The 16914-nt window shown below is 32.3% G+C and overlaps 1 protein-coding gene across 4 annotated transcripts; it reads right to left on the minus strand.

Moving 5' to 3' along the window:
* Positions 1 to 12446: 12446 nt before the first annotated feature.
* On the minus strand, positions 12447 to 15926 carry LOC122607933 (probable serine/threonine-protein kinase PBL10). Of its 4 annotated transcripts, none has more exons than XM_043781011.1 (7): positions 15614 to 15926; positions 15239 to 15366; positions 14108 to 14418; positions 13888 to 14023; positions 13662 to 13804; positions 13444 to 13567; positions 12447 to 12877 (listed from the first exon to the last, which is right to left on the minus strand). In XM_043781011.1, the coding sequence occupies exons 2-7, from the start codon at positions 15288 to 15290 to the stop codon at positions 12597 to 12599; spliced, it is 1047 nt and encodes a 348-aa protein (XP_043636946.1). In that variant the 5' UTR covers positions 15291 to 15366; positions 15614 to 15926; the 3' UTR covers positions 12447 to 12596. The 4 variants fall into 4 exon arrangements, with proteins under 4 accessions (XP_043636946.1, XP_043636944.1, XP_043636945.1 ...); XM_043781009.1 differs by having other exon boundaries at positions 12447 to 13042; positions 15815 to 15925; XM_043781010.1 differs by having other exon boundaries at positions 12447 to 13042; positions 15239 to 15359; positions 15614 to 15925.
* Between the last annotated feature and the right edge of the window lie 988 nt (positions 15927 to 16914).

The following is a 16914-nucleotide window of genomic DNA, read 5'->3' on the forward strand; positions in this document are numbered from 1 at the left end:
GTTTTGCTTTGTCTTTACTGAATGTAGGTAGTAGATGTCAAGTGCAGTTACTAGATCGGTCTATCTAGTGGGTCAATCCATCCATATGAAAAACATGTGTATAGCTTAGAACTTGAATCTGAGTTTACCCTGAAAATGTGTTTGGTCAACTTGGATTGTAAACGTAAACACCTGGCCTATAAATCTATAATTGGTGTTTTCTAACGGGTCAACCATTCTTCTGCAAAGAATTGGGTCTCTGTTTATTCTTTGAAAACCAAAGTCTTGAGTCTTGTTTATAGGAAATGTGAAACTAGCCACAGGAGTTAAGGACTCAGGAGAGAGGACCTTATTATCACTCATCCAACTTTTACAAAAAAAAAAACGGCTTAGACAAGTAAATATAATTACAAGTTTTAAAAACTTACGATCCGTTAAATGTTTAACCATCCGCATAATGATGCATCATTTGAAGCCCTATGTATGTTACATGTGAAAATTAGGTATAAGAAAAACTGATCACTAAAATCTCACTTTTTTTTAAAATCTACACGGTACTAATTCTTTTTTGTATACACTCATATAGTTATATGTAAGCAAATATAACATTATTGTTTTACAACACTTTTATTTACAATTTGTCAATTTACGATATCATAAAACATTAGGATTTTATTCATGATATATGTCTATCCGTGTATTACGTAGGATATAATCTAGTTGTCTAAAAGTCTAAACATATTAGATACCAAATTTAAATTTATATTACATAGTCTTTGGTTCTTTTTTTTTTAGTTATTCCTTTTGGATTTTGTTTAGGATTATTTAACATTGTTATCGTATGTATACGATTTTTAAAAAAGTTAAACGAATTAATGTACAGGTTATCAATGTGAGAATTTTGATCAATCATCTTTCACAACAAAATAATATCTTCTAATATGCGGTTTGAAAAAGTTTGTGATCACAAGTAAACAGTTGATATGAATAAAAATATAACGCATTGCTTGCGTTGCAAATTTTGATTTATCAAGAGCATTTTCATACCTCATACATATTATGTAAAAATGTTAATATATTTTGATTTGCAGCTAAGTTATTATTCGAGAATTATACCAACCCTTGCATCACACGTGTATAATCTAGTTGTAATAATTATAGATATATAGAAGTGGCAAAATATTCCGACTTAGTTTCATTATTATATAATATATAAAATTCAATTCAATTTAATATTCAATCTATATTTGTAAAAGATTTTATGTTTCTATCTATATAACTAAGAAAGCCGGAGAACACCAGCATCCTCCAAACCAAATCATCAATAACCGACCTCTTTAGAACGGGACTAACATAACGTGATTCAACTTTTTAATTTTTTAAAACAGTTGTTGGTTTCATTTAATAGCTCCTTATTAGGTTTGTTTTTAGGCTTACTAGTTTAGGCTTCTTCGAATGGAATTACTCACATTTGATTGTTTCGAATGCATACCTTACAAAAGAAATAAATGATATTTGCAAATATTGAATGAAGTAAGACATTGAAATGAATAAACTTACTTGCCACCTACCAACATTTATTGAACTCAGTTTATTTAAACAATCGCCAATTAACTCAAGAGGAAATGATTGATAAACCTAAATCCTAGATTTAAAGATATGTCTTTAGAGGTGAAAGAAAATGATTGGTAGACCTAAAACATAGACATCAAAGATATGCCTAATGTCTTAGATGTTTGATAAATATATTTTTCTAATTTTTATGCTTATATTAGTCACACAAATTTAGACCTATTTATCATTTTATCATTTTCTTATTGAAAGACCTTTTACATTGAATAATAATATGAGACAATTGAAGCTTAAAAATGTATAGCCAAGTTAAAACCCAGAGTTATTGGGTTGAAGTTGAGAAAAACAAAGTGAATATATATTTAACTATTTTATTTTTTAGGTAAAGGGTTTGTGCCACCCGATGGACAACATTGGTTCGTACGTTATAAAAAACTAGACGTGTAACACAACTAGGCCAAAAGTGGTAACCCAACCGGGCAGCATTTGCGGCGACGTCGCCGCAAATGTTGCGGGCCCCCATGCCAGTAATGGCAAATCTGACAGAGTATTAGCGGCCCCCTGTCAGTAATGCAAATCTGGCAGAGTATTAGCGGCGACGTTGCCGTTAATGCCTGTGACGACATTGTCAGTAATAATTGTTGGCATGTCGGGTTCGCCACATCATCAGCATTAGCGGCGATGTCGCCGCTAATGCCCTGACCAGATTACCTTTTTCCTGGTCGTGTTACCTTGTGCCATAAAAAATTCAACTCCAAAATAAAAAATCATTCACTTTTTGTTTTGTATTAATATATTCCATCTCTGTTCGCTCTCTTCTCCAAATCTATAATATAACTAAAAGAGGGGGTTGGGGGTAACACTTGGCACCCCTAATCTCTCTCCTTTATCCTAATACTCTTTCTTTATTAATCCTCTATTTTTTTAAATATTTATTTAATAGAAAATGGTCGAACTTTAATAAAAAAATCTTATAAAAAAATCTTTATTATTATTATCTATATATACCACCTAGAAAAGACCCTCACATATTTTCTACCATAAGAAGAACATTACGGCAAAAAAAAGTTACGATCGACTACCAAAAAGGTTTTTTAATTTATATACTTTGTTCATATTTAATTATTATTATTTAACATTGAATTCTTATGTTATTGTTATTATTATCTCTTTTAATTTAATTTGTTGTTCATTATAGGTTTATTATGACTTCTTCTTCAATAACAAAAAATAAGACCTCATTAGTTCATCTTGAAAATCTTAAGCCAACACATGTTAAATATGATCTACGACTCTGTGTTGTGCATGTATGAACTATTTCGGAGTGGAACATCCCGAAGAAAATCAAAATGTTTGAGATGGTCTTTGTTGATGAATTGGTATAAAATTATATGCTCTACACTTTTTGTTTCTCTTTTTATTTAACTAATGTTGAAAAAAAAGAGTAAACTGAAATCAATATTTATATGGAGTTAATTTTCATTTTTTTCTTTAGCTTTCGTATTGATTAAGTTGTGATATTGGTCATACACTTTTTGTTTCTCTTTTTATTTAACTAAAGTTGAAAAAAAGGTAACCTGGAATCAATATTTGTATGGAGTTAATTTCATATGTTTCTTTTTTTAGCTTTTGTATTCATTAAGTTGTGATATTGGTGATACACTTTTTGTTTCACAATTATTATAAGATTTATATATATTTTAAGACTACCCGTCTAATGGACGGGCCTGAGCACTTGTATTATATAGACATTATCAATTATCATATTATGCATCCCACCTTCTCCATCTCTATCTATCTTTTCACCTCAGTTCCGGCCTTGGTACCGGGCGAGCAGGGCGACAACCCGGAACAACATTCAAGTTGGGGGCAGAAAATTTATGAGGGGTATGTATTAGCCAATCTAAAAATATTATAGCATAAAAAAGTGTACTCGTTCAGTTGGAGGATCGCCGGAAGAGTTCGACTACCATCCGAATCGATTGTTGACTTTTGTTTTTCCAGCGGATTGAACGGATTAAACAAGAAATTTTAGTGGAAACACATGTCAGGCATTAATAGTTATGTTAATAGTCGACGAGCTTGATGAATACGTTGAGCCGTTGAGGATTCATCATGTGTGTGTTATGTTTATGCAGAATGAGAAAGATGAGTTATGAATTTTTTAACTGCCAATGAGATACAAGAAGTCAAAAACCATGTAGAGTATATAATATTTAATCATCTTGAGTGGTGAGTGGTGTTCAATTTCATTAGATGACACGTATTCACGTAATGTGTTAGAGTGGTGTTGTAAAAAATACACACAATAAGAAGTTATGAACTTAAATATTGTATTGCTTTTATTTTCCTTTTTAAAACGTCTAACTAAAGAAAATTATAAAGTTATTTGGATAAAACTTTGTCGTAATTAACTAACAATAATTTTTTTAAAGCTAGAACTAGAAATTTGTATGTATTGAAATTAGTTTTTTAAGATTAACTATTACAAGATGATTGAAGTTTTATTTCGAAAATGCATAAGGCATTATTTAAATGATTCAATGTAAAACTTTTAAAATAGAGTTTGTTACCTCAAATTTTAAGTTTATAATAGCTTATTTATTTAACAAAAGGTCACATATAAATGAACGCCTAGCTTGGCAATGTTCAAGATCGAGTTTTAGGTTGTTTGCTTACAAAATTTTGGTAAGGGTATATTCCGACTAATTAGCCCTGAGCATTTTTATAACTCATGACCGCCCTTGCTTCACCTTATCACATTATCACAGATTCACATACATATATCATATAACTTTCTTCTCATCCAACCCTAAATTATACCCTAAAAGCTGTTGGGGTACATTTTTTTACTTATCGTTTCTATTCATTGTACATTTGTTCTTTACGAGTCGAGATGTAACCGTGTTTATTGAAATGCTGGTTATTTGTATACCTCAAACCCTTCGCTTATCTAATTGATATAATGATATTGCATTCTTTAATTTTCTAATTCAGTTTTGAAATAGTTCCTGTAAGAGCAGTTTATTTGCTATCTTTGCATATACTTTTGTAGGGATACAAGCTGAAAGTTAGTTTAAGTTAAAAATAATACTCAACAACTCTACGACAACACTGTGATGACATTTAATTTTGTTAAAATCAATCTACACATCAAAATACCGAGAAGGATTTTTTTTGTTTAAATTAATAATATAGTAAGTTTCTTTTTTTTAAGCCTTTAATTCAACTATTTAGATAAGCTTGCTATTTAGTTTAAGTGTTTAACTATGACGTAACTTGGTAGTTTTCTTAATTTTATGCAAAACTGTATTTACAGCAAATCCTATTAACAAACCAGTAATTTTAGCTATCGAGTTGGCACACAATTGATAACACTAACCAGTAATTTTAACAAACCAGTAATTGTTTTGTAGGTTCCGATCCTTGATTGAATCTGATCTAATAATGTTTTTGTGGTAATTCATTTTGATCCCAACCCGATCTGACCTAAACCCTTTTAACCGTATTCAGAAACTACCCATTTTTCCTCGAGCCAATTTGACCAGAACTCGTTTTGACACGTTGTCCAATCCTAACAAACCCGAATATTGAGGCAAAATGTTCGGGTTGGTTTGGATTGGACAATGGGTTGGGACAAGTTTGGGTCAAATTAGGTTCATGTCAAAATGAGTAGTTTTGAAAACGAGTAAAAAGGGTTCAGGTGAAATTGGGTTTGGGTCTAAGTAGGTTACCACAAAAATGTTGGATCAGATGCCATCAAGGATCGAACCTAAAAAAACATTAAAAAAAAAAAGAAAATTAAGTTTACCGGTTAGATTGGTGTTATCAATTGTGTGTCAATTGAATAGCTAAATTATGGGTTTGTTAGTAGGATTTGTTGTAAAAATAGTTTTGTATAAAATTAAGATTTATAGTTTTGTTTTCATCAAATAAATAATATTGAGTCAAATATGTCACACGCAAATTAAGGAGTTATTTTAAAAAATTAAGTTTGTTACTTTTAATTCAATCTATTTAAAACTTTATATTGTTGACATTTTTTATTTAGTTTTTATTTGATCTTACAATATTCATATTTACTTTAAGTAAAATTTGATTATTTAAAACTCCCATTCTTTTTTTACTTAATGAACTTAATAATTAAGAATTTAATGCATTCAGTCAAATTTTATGTTCTTTTTTAGACTTAATAAAAGAAAATAACCGTCCATTAACTATTTTTTACTTAATACCATTATTTATACATTCAGCCACTTAATACATTCAGCACTTAATGCCAAAAAAAAAGAACGAGCAGTATAACTTTGGAACCTTATTTCGTAACTGTAAGCTTTTAGTTATGAATTAGTAAATTTTGTTAATCAAATTTTCTTCTCTTTATTTACATCGACATGGGCTATTTTTATTTATTAATTTGCTTATAAGTTTTTTCTTATAGTGTTATACTTCTAAAATTATGCATATGAGATATTTAGATTTATTTTCTTTTCAATTTCGTTAAAAGATTAACCAATGAATTTTAATAAATGACTCAATTAGCAACCATATTTTTTAGACGTCACTTAACCATTGAGTTTGTTCACTTAGCTTATTCTTTTATTTTATTTTTATGTCAAATACATCAATTATGAACTACAATTGAATCATTTCTTTTCTTCTTATTTTTTTTTTTTGTCATCCAATAAAGTTGTATACAAAATTTCAATCTTATTAGTTTTTATCGCATTATCTTATTTAGAAAATATTTGATAAAGATTTTTACTTTAAGTCATATAACGTACGAGTTTAATCTAGTGTGTATATATATAAAATTAATCCTAGCATGTGTTTTTTAATCACAACACAACACACTTTTATTCACGTTAATGGCGATGATCTCATAATCAGGTCTAACCGAACCACTTTTTAAACTGCCTAAGACCAGTCAACGATATGTTCTTAGGCCAGGGTAGGTTTTGGGCCTATATAAGCCCATACCCCTTGTAAAAGTTGAATGAATGATAATAAGGTCCTCACACTCCTGGGTGGCTAAGTTTCACACTTCTTATAAACAAGACTCAAGCCTTTGGTTTTCAAAAAATAAACAGAGACCCAATTCTTTGCAGCAGAATGGTTGACCCACTAGAAAACACCAAGTATAGGCCAGGTGTTTACGTTTACAATCCAAGTTGACCAAACACATTTTCAGGGTAAATTCAGATTCAAGTTCTAAGGCCCCTCTCAGTAGGCCCGTCGACCTGCTCTTCGACCGGCCGTCAACGAGGACCTTATTGGGAGTGATTCGTCGACTGGCCATTCCATCCAACCATTTCGTTGCATCGATGTAGGAAGACAAAGGGGGAGCGTGCCATGTGAGGGAAAAACGCCAAAACAAAACAAAACAAAAATTTCAAATTTTATATATAACGCTTAGTTTTTTTTTGTTTTTTTTTTTTTTAAATCCTTCTTCTATATATACTATCTTTCACAATCCATTATTTATTTTCCATCTTTATATAAACTCAAACCATTCCATACATCATTCATCAAACCATTCCTCAAACCATTCCATAACCATTCAATTCCAAAATGCCGAGACAAATGTGGACTGAATCTGAAAATCGTTTGTTGTCGATGTGTTGGATATGGAAGTGTGAAATGCCTATTCAAAGCGAAACCAATAGGTCCATTTGGACCGACGTATGTGAAAGGTTCAACACGAACACAACTGAAGGTCCAACGACAAAATCTCAACTAATAGGTCAATTCAATAAAATTCGCAATGAATGTAAGCAGTTTGAGGCAATCTACGAGGTTGAAGGCACAGGGGGCCTTATCGGATGAGTTGGTTTATGCAACGTCGTATCAAGAGTACCAGGACTCCAGGAGAATTATGGGAGGGGCTTCAGATTACGGTGGTGTTTCAGGGAGCTTATCACGGTTCCATACTTTTAATTAAGTGTGTTTTCGTATGTTAATTAAGTGTGTTGTTGTAATCTTTATTTAAGTGTGTTGTTGTAATCTTTAAGTAACTGCGTTTTCGTTTTTTAGTTGTGTATTGTAATACCTACTTGGCAATTTAATAACAACAGAATTTTATTCATAATTTAGAGAACATTACAACATAATAGTTCTTACAACATATTGAAAACTTATTTCATCATCTCATAAACTGCTTTGGCAGTTATGATGGAATGCTCCAAGGTGGTAAGCGCACATTCAAGTTGTTCCAGAGCAACTTGGGTCTTGTCGATCTTCCCCTGCAAATAAGTAAAGTATTGACACTCAAGTTCAGTACAATATTCGGTTTGTATATATCTAATTTGTTCTCCACACCATTACTTCTTCACACTTAGCTTTTGCGTAACTGCAACAAGTTCCTCTTTGAACAATTGAAGGTCGAGGATATCAGTCATGATATTGTCATCCACTTGATTGACAGTCATTGATGGTTTTCGGTTATGGACATTTGATGAAGAAGCCATTATTGTTTGAGTTTTGATAAGAGATATCTGATAAGGAGCCAATATTTATAGGTGAAATAAAAAACGCCTTTTCAACGTTCAAAATTCAAAATATCTACACAATTAATACCTCCAACGTTTGAATTCAAAATATTTACAATTTTAGTCCCTCAAACGGCCAAAAATTCAAAAACATTTACACTTTCAGTCTCGGAACGGCTAGTTGGATTGCCAGTTTATAAATACCAACCCAGAGCACAATTCAATTCCATTACCATTCTCATTTTCATTATTCTACAAACTCACTCACTATTGCTAACCAAATGGCGTTCTCATCATCAAACAAGAATGTTCATCGACCTCGTCTGACCGAAGATGAGATGAAAACACGAATCATGGCTAATATCAAAGAGGATACCCTCTTTCAAACTGACCTCTTTGGGATCATGGGTTACCTACGGGAGAAAAGGAGACAATGCGAGCAACAAGTTGAGGCAATACAAGCACCAAGTCGCAAGGACTCGAAGCACGAAGAGACATATTCCTTGTTTTTGTAGGATGAGATCAAGAAGGTCAAGAGGGGGGTCAATGATGTTTTTCAGGCCGGTCACACGTTGGGTGACCAATGCACTTGGGTCGAATCGTACCACGACAATTGCGGGGAAGACAAAACCACTTGGGAAGTTAAATGCCCGCAACACGACAAGTGGTGGCTCGACGAAAAAGCTTACTGTGGCTTAGGAAGTATGTCAATCAAAGATGATGAAGAGTAATCGTAACATTATTATGTATTTCGTATTTTAATTATGTACTGTCTTTTTTAATTATGTATTGTAATGTTTAACTTTAAATAAATGATGAATTATTTATTTTTATGTAAATATAAAATAAAATAAAGAAAAGTTGTGGAAGAGGTATAGAAGAAAGGTTATTGTGAGTGAGTGTGGAAGAGATAGATGAAGAGAGAGAAAAATTGATGTGGCAGTATAAAAAAGGTGTAGATGAGGACTTTATTGGGAGAGACATAAGCTATACACATTTTTTTCATATGGGTGGTTGACCCACTAGATAGACCGATCTAATAACTGCAGTTGACATCTTTACTACCTACATTCACTTAATCATTTGTAATAAAAAAGACAAAGCAAAACTGCTTGAACTTGCCCAACATAGCTATAATAGTTAAGACAATTCAGAGTCTTTCTTGAATATAATAAACAAATGGGATACAATATAGGAATCGAAGGCTAGAACCCCTGTTTTCAACGACTCTCGTGTGTCCAATAACGCCAATCTAGTCGCCCACGCGATTTGTGTCTCAAACTAACCAATTTTTTTAAACTCAAAAACCCGCCTCATGATGGATAAGATATCAAATAAATCAACTTGTTCTGGGCCTTGTGCGGCCTCATCTGCAACAACTTGGGATTCCATTTCGGGTTCCTCTTGAGGTGGCAACGTATCATTAATAATATTCTATAATAATATCCAACGTATCATACGTTTAGATAGTTGTAAAACTTATTATATGTATCAAATTAAGTGATAAATAGTTAAATACATCACCTCCTATATATATGAAAAATGAAAAATGGTTTAAGTTATATTATATTGAATAAGAAGGTAGATAAGATATCAAATAAACCCAGAGGTTTAATTAAGGATATATCTACAAGACTACAAAACCTTGATAATCCAACACAAATTTATACACTCTACTATAGACGAAGGAAAAGAGTTAGAAAACTAAACTAAAGTTGGATATGTGTGTTTTTTTTTAGCATTAAAATTGAAAATATTATTAATATGACCTCTAGCAAGAGACTAGAGGGTGCATACAAACTTCTAAAAATTAAAACACTCGAAAATGTTACACGAAGTTAATCTATTGGGACCAAGTAATTTCTTGTGAGGTCGACCTATTAGATAACCAAAGAAAACTAGTCACTTTTAGTTCCTTAAACTAAACTTGATGTGTTAGTCAAATGGTTTAACGTACATAAGATGATTATATATTTTGCATTTACTATCGACTGATAACTAGGCCGAATCCAATCAAAACCGAATTTTACACATCCCTAGCTTGGAACACTTTTTGTTTACAATCGTAGACTTACTGTAATCCTCTAAAGGCATTATTGACACAACTAAGCCAGCATAAATTAATTTCAAAACTATAGGAACTATTCAAATGTTAACATAAAGTGATATAGATATATCAAATGGGACCTCTTATTGTATCACGAACATCAAAGGAAGAACGACATTGAAAGAGTGGTTATAAAAGGTATCATCATGATGAGTTGTTGGTTTATTTGGAAGACAAGGTGCGAGATCAAGTTTAACAATGGAAGCGGAAATGAGAACACTATCATGCACAACATCAAGTCAATAGGGTATATGTGGTATTGTAATAAATCTAAAAACAGTAGGGTGTCTTGGACCGATTGGTGCTCTTTCAAATTCATGTAAATATCTGTACATATATAGTGCCGGCGTTTCGCCGGGGTGAGTTATCAATAGAATTTCATTTTTAAAAAAAAAGATATATCAAATGGGCCAAAATTAGGTGTGATTCTGAATAAAGGGTCAAAAAGAGACAACACAAAGTCATAACCAAAACTCCAAAAGTGCACATCTGAATGGTAAGTGCCAGTGGGACAACAATTATTTTTGGGCTATAATTCATAACCTACCTGCACCCACAAAACCCTTTTATTTTACCTTTTAAACATCTTTATCCATATCCCATTTGACCATTTTCATATGCAAATAGTCAACACTCAAAGTCATCAATTATTAAAATAATAATATTCTTAGTTTTGTTTCTACTATACTTTCCGGAGGATATGAAAGTTTAGTATTACTTTTTGTAACCATACTTTATATTAGACAAAAAAAAGATAGTGTTTGAGCAGTTGATAGTACTTATCATGATTCATGAGCCAAACTTCTTGTTTTCTTTCAATTTAAATGTCTCTAGAGAACTGTTTAATTTAATCAAAAACCAAATAAGACGATTGAAGTACTTAATTAGCATAGTCTTTAGATTAGCACTTAAGTAGTATTCAACCCAGAGTTTATAAGACGGGTCTTGTTAAGGACAATTATGTGGATATACATCTCTCCCATTTTATGTGGAGTGTATATAAATTATTATGCATAAAATTATTATTCCCAGGTGAGTACATGTGAAACCAAATACACTCCAAATAATTTTTGTTCCTAGGATGTTTATTGTTTCTATCAAGATCAAGATGTGCTACTCATTAAGTAATCTTTTTGTGCTCAACTTTTGCATAATGCAATAAAAAAAACTAGTATGCGTAAAAAACGAGATTTTGAAATAAGATATTTAAACTTTCAATACTAAATCATACGACTTTCAAGAAGATGCCTTTTAAGAAAGATCTCTTGTATCGTCCCCTTCTTTCCAAATGCAATAAATAAACAAACAGAGGCCTTGGAGTCGAGCTAAAGATCAAGAGGGAACGCTTTGAACTAGTAGATGACGAACCGTAGTGTACTTCCTAGTTAACTCAAGTGGTTGAACACCTGCCTTATAAGCAGGAGGTCTTAGGTTCAATACTTGGGAAGTACATAGGAAGTTTTTCTATGAAGGCTTGGCTTGGGTATACTCAGGTTAAAGTCTGAGAGGACAAGGTTTACCCCTATTGATCGTCGTGCCTTCGGGCGGATTAGTAGGGGGTTTTCCCCCATCAGGTATTTGAAATAGACATTTCTACTTCGAGGGAGCTCCCTAACGCAGACCCGGTTAAGACAACGTATGTTAGACCGCCCGCTGTCGAATCGCAAAAAAAATGACTGAACCGTAGTGCCGTTTAAGTCATAGTCGTTCTCAAATACGAGGGCCTTTTACCATCATCTTTTGCAAAAGTAGTTCCTGTCTCTTCCTTTCATACAAAAGTTTTCAGATTTGAACTTTATACATCAAAAACTTAAAAAATAATCACAGGAGAGTACCCTGTCTACTTACATCTAAGTTTAAGACTATCTTTTCATCAGGTAATTGAAACAGAAATATCATTTTCGTTTCATAAGCCTAAAAATCCTTTTAATTTGTAAAAATTGTGACATGTGAAAATTCTAAAGGTAAAATTAAGAAAATGATTAAGTTTAATCTAATTGTTGTTTTAAAAAGATTTTTAAACTACGAGTAATATTTAAAAGGATTATTCATTTTGTTATGATGTTAATGCTAGACAAAGGGCATATCATTTTACAAGTAGAATCTTTTGTTCGAGAATATTGACTCAGGGTAAAAACAATACAAAATATTTTATTAGTGATGCATTTAATTCATCATTTCTTACATATAGAATAAAAACTTTGTGTTTCATAGCTGACGTACCAAGGTAAAACAATTTGTACCAAGAAACCATATGGTGAAAAAAAAGGAGGTAAAGTTCCCCATATAACACCATTCTGTAAAATACAAACTCAACTCAAATTAGATCAAGAAATCTTCTTTCTTCTCAAATAAGATTAACCCATTACATCTATACAACCATTCAGCCAAAATCATTGCCAATCTAGACATATATCCCACATTATTCTTCTTCCTTTCAGTATTTAAACTCACTTGCTATATATAATAGAAGCCGAAGGCCTTGGATAACCAGTGGAACGGCCAGTGCTAGCAGCAGCGCCTTCTCGAGCCACTAGTCTCCTCCCTTGCGCCTCGTTGGCTGAATGTCTTCTTAACCGTGCCATTCCCTTTGGATCTTGAAGTAGTTCTAGTTCTTTGACAACTTCATCCATCGTAGGCCTAAACCGTGGGTCCATTGAAACACACCGTAAGGCTATGTTAGCTGTAGTGTGGGCTCCGTCTAAAGTGTACTGGCCCTCCAAACGGTTATCTAGAACACGGAAAATTTTTCTTTTGTGAGGAAGATAGGGTTTGGCCCATTCAACTAAACTGTGTTCACCTAAAGGTCGGTTTTTGTCTACCGCTCTGCGGCCCGACAACATTTCAAGAAGGACCACTCCGAAACTATACACGTCGCTTTTGGTTGACAAATGACCTATAATGACCAAATGTACACAAACATATAAGCATGACATGATTGGTACCATTTTGTAGTGTTTCTGCTTCTATATAAGCAAATGCAATGGTCTTTTCCAAATAAATGTCAATAATTTGTCAAGTACCATCATATGAAGAAAAATATTTATTCTAGTAGTATGATTAGGTGTACATCATTAAAAATTATTCATAACCTATTAATTTATGCCTGCTTTATGTTGTATATGTTGGCTGTAAAGTTAACACTGGAAGGATAATAGCTGTTTTGAAACAAAAAGTCAAATAAATTCAACCCATTGTTTCTTTCTTTTGTTACTCATCAAATATGGGGGTAAAAAATTACATCAAGAATTATGCAGTAAATTTAATAACAGGAATTGTAAAAGACTCTGAGCATACCAGTGGCTAAATATTCAGGGGCTGCATATCCATATGTCCCCATGACCCTAGTCGAAACATGGCTTTTATCACCAGTTGGTCCATCCTTGGCTAGGCCGAAATCAGAGAGTTTTGCATTATACTCCTATTTGAAACAGAGAATCAATCGTTATCAAAACTAAGACAACAAACCAGACTTAAAATGGTTTAGTCATTTGATTTCAAGCGACACAACATACCGAATCAAGCAAAACATTAGAAGTCTTGAAATCCCTATAAATTACTTTTGTTTCGGCACTATGAAGAAAAGCAAGTCCTCTAGCGGCTCCAAGAGCAACCTTTAATCGAAGACTCCAGGAAAGTGGTTGGAAGTAAGATCCTCCTATCAATACAAAAAAAATATCAAAAACATGAATCATTTGATCAATGTAATCATTGAAACTGAAAAACAAAACATATACTTACTCCTGAACAAGTGATTCTCCAAGCTCCCACGTGGCATGAACTCATAAACCAAAAGCCGGTGTTCGTCTTCCAAACAATATCCAATCAAATGCACAAGATTCGGGTGTGAAAACTGGCCTAAATAGTTCACCTCTGCCTACAAAAAGCAACACATATCTGATCACAAAAACAACGAATGAATCTTCTAACGCAAATGTAGTAATAAGAGCTAGAGGCTTACAAGCCACTCCCTATGACCTTGAAAGCTTTCTTGATTAAGTCTTTTGACGGCAATAACAACTCCAGTCCCAGCTTTTGCAGCAGTAAACGACTGCTCATCGATCCACCCTTTAAAAACCGACCCAAACCCACCTTCTCCCAACACGCTGTCTGGACGGAAATTTCTAGTGGCATTTCGGAGATCAGAATAGTTAAAACTCTTCAATTTGGCTGATTGTAAGATTTCACCTTCAGTTCTTGGAGTTGGTTGGACTGATGAGGCCTTGCTCCCACTCGAATTGCCATTATCACTTACATTTTTTGAACTTACCCCTGAAGTTATTAACACAAATATGAGTACCTAGATTATTAATTCTGATTTTCAATATTCAGCTATAAGGTTTGTCCCTTTTTCGCTCATTCTTAAAGGGTATTTGAAATCGATTAAATATAAGATAAGCTACCTTAGAATTGGAATCTTGAAAATTTAGAAACTAAAATCAGGATTCTCAAAAAAGCATTAATATACATTCTTTGTTTGAACAATAACGATACCCAATCCCACCCTGTTTGAATATAGTTTAATTAAGTTGCATTAACATTTAACCCATTCACAAAGTTTGTGTCTTTTTTGATAATTCTTTTTTGATAATTCTTTGATGGGGTTTATTAAGTTGATTCAATGTCAACAAAACAGAACTTAAAAATTGAATCTAGAAATTTAGTTCCAAAAAACAGGAATTCCCACCAAAACAACATACTTTTCCATATTTTAATAGGTATATTAAATTGATTTAACTCAAGAGTCAAGACAATCCCATCTAAATAATAGAAGCTTGAAATTTAGAACCAAAACACAAGATTCCCACCAAAAAAATAAAAACCATTATTTATTTTTGAATAAAGGTATTTATAATGGATATATCAAAAATCAAAATTAACTAAATTCAAGAAAACCCACCATATAACTTGGATTTTGAGATTTTAAACCAAAAAACAAGACACCAAGAAAAAAAGAGGCATCAATAACTATGTTTAAGTTGCCTTGAAATCAAACACCTTTAACTAAGTTAAGTACTAATTAACCATCATTAACAAAACATAAAACAACAAATATATAAAGTACATATACATATACATAATACATACATACCAGTGTGATCAGGGCTTTCAGCTTTGATTCTAGCACTCAAACAAATTCCCATTGAGAACTAGTAGTACTATTCTTCTTGAAACAAGGTCTTCTTTTTATCACTTCAACAATATGCTTTTTGCTACACACTAAAACCAACAATTTATCATTACAAGTTACAGAAATGAAAAAGCAGATCTGGGTGTGAAAAAGATTGAAAAAAGAAGTGACAAACTTTTTTATATTTATGCAAAAAGACTGAAAAAGGTACAATCTTTTTTAAGTTTTTTTGTTGCACTAAAACCAAGTTGCATAGCATCATTAACAAGGCAACAAATTGATTAAAAAATTTTGATCAAATTACACAACCCCAAAACTAGGTTCAAGAATCTGTACCTCTTTTTTTGAAGAAAATATAATGCTAAAAAAAAAAAAAGTGTTTGGTCGGTGGTTATGGTGAGTTAAAAGAAGTGGCTAACTAACATGAGCCAGGTGGGTTTGTAGGGGTGGTGAATAAAGGTTGAGATAAAAAGGCATTAATGGCGGATTGTGCCCACTTTGGAATATATAGAGATAGATAGATATAGATATATATACAGGTGTGTTGAGTGTAGTGGTGGGGATAAGGAAAGATGTCCACAGCTGCCATGATTTTAGCCGGTGAGTCGCTCATTCACACTACTTCAAGTTTTTTTGGGCTCATTTGCTACATTCACTCACCTACCAATTTTTGTTATGAAGGTTTGTAAATAAAGCAAACATTTGGAGTATTATAGTGGACCATATTCAATGTGGTTTAATGGTGTGAGACGTGTCCAAAATTCTGTTGATTTCATTTTCGAACATATATAGTTACCTTGTTAAGATAGTTAGAAAAAAATATATAAACGAGTAATAAGTAATTAACAAAACACGCACATTTGAATTAAAATTCGTCTTTTCAGTAACATGTAAGATAGTTATATTATTAACTAGGGGTGAGCATGGAGCGGTTTTGGGTCGGTTTTTGTCTAAAACCAAAACATGAGCCGATTCATTCGGTTTTAGGAAATCAAAACCATTGGATTCAGTATTTGTTCAGTTCGATTTGTCGGTTTTTCGGTTTAGTTTGGGTTGATTTCGGTTTTGGTTTCAGGTTTTTTAGAAAAAAAAATTTACGTTTTTTATTTATGATGTTATAACTTATAAATGTAACTTTCAGTTGTTAAGAAAAAAAATATATAAACTAAAATACACATATGCTTTTTATTAACTAATTATAGCTTTTAAATGTTTAACTTGGTATAATTTTTATAAAACAAATTGATTTGGTTTTGCATTTTCAATTAAAACATATAATTTATATCGATTTGTACATTAAAATTACGAAAAATTTAAATATATTAACATATTTACTAACTATAAGTAATAAATAGAAATGTAAATATGATATAAAAATAAAACAAAGAAAAATATATTTGGTTCGGTTCTGTTCATTTTTGATCCGTTTTTTTCTTTGCATATGAAACCGAAACCTGAATTGATCTGTTCGGTTTTAGAAAACAAAAGCCGAACTAATCGGTTTTGTTCAGTTTTTCGGTTTGGTTTTTGCTCACCCCTAGCTTTTTAACAAAAAATAGTCATATTATAAACACTATAAGAGGCGGGGTTTTAAATTCGACTCCGATCATTTATAACATTAGTATAGTTCACACCAT

This window comes from Erigeron canadensis, chromosome 7 (assembly GCF_010389155.1).
Source record: "Erigeron canadensis isolate Cc75 chromosome 7, C_canadensis_v1, whole genome shotgun sequence".
Classification (NCBI taxonomy): domain Eukaryota; kingdom Viridiplantae; phylum Streptophyta; class Magnoliopsida; order Asterales; family Asteraceae; genus Erigeron; species Erigeron canadensis.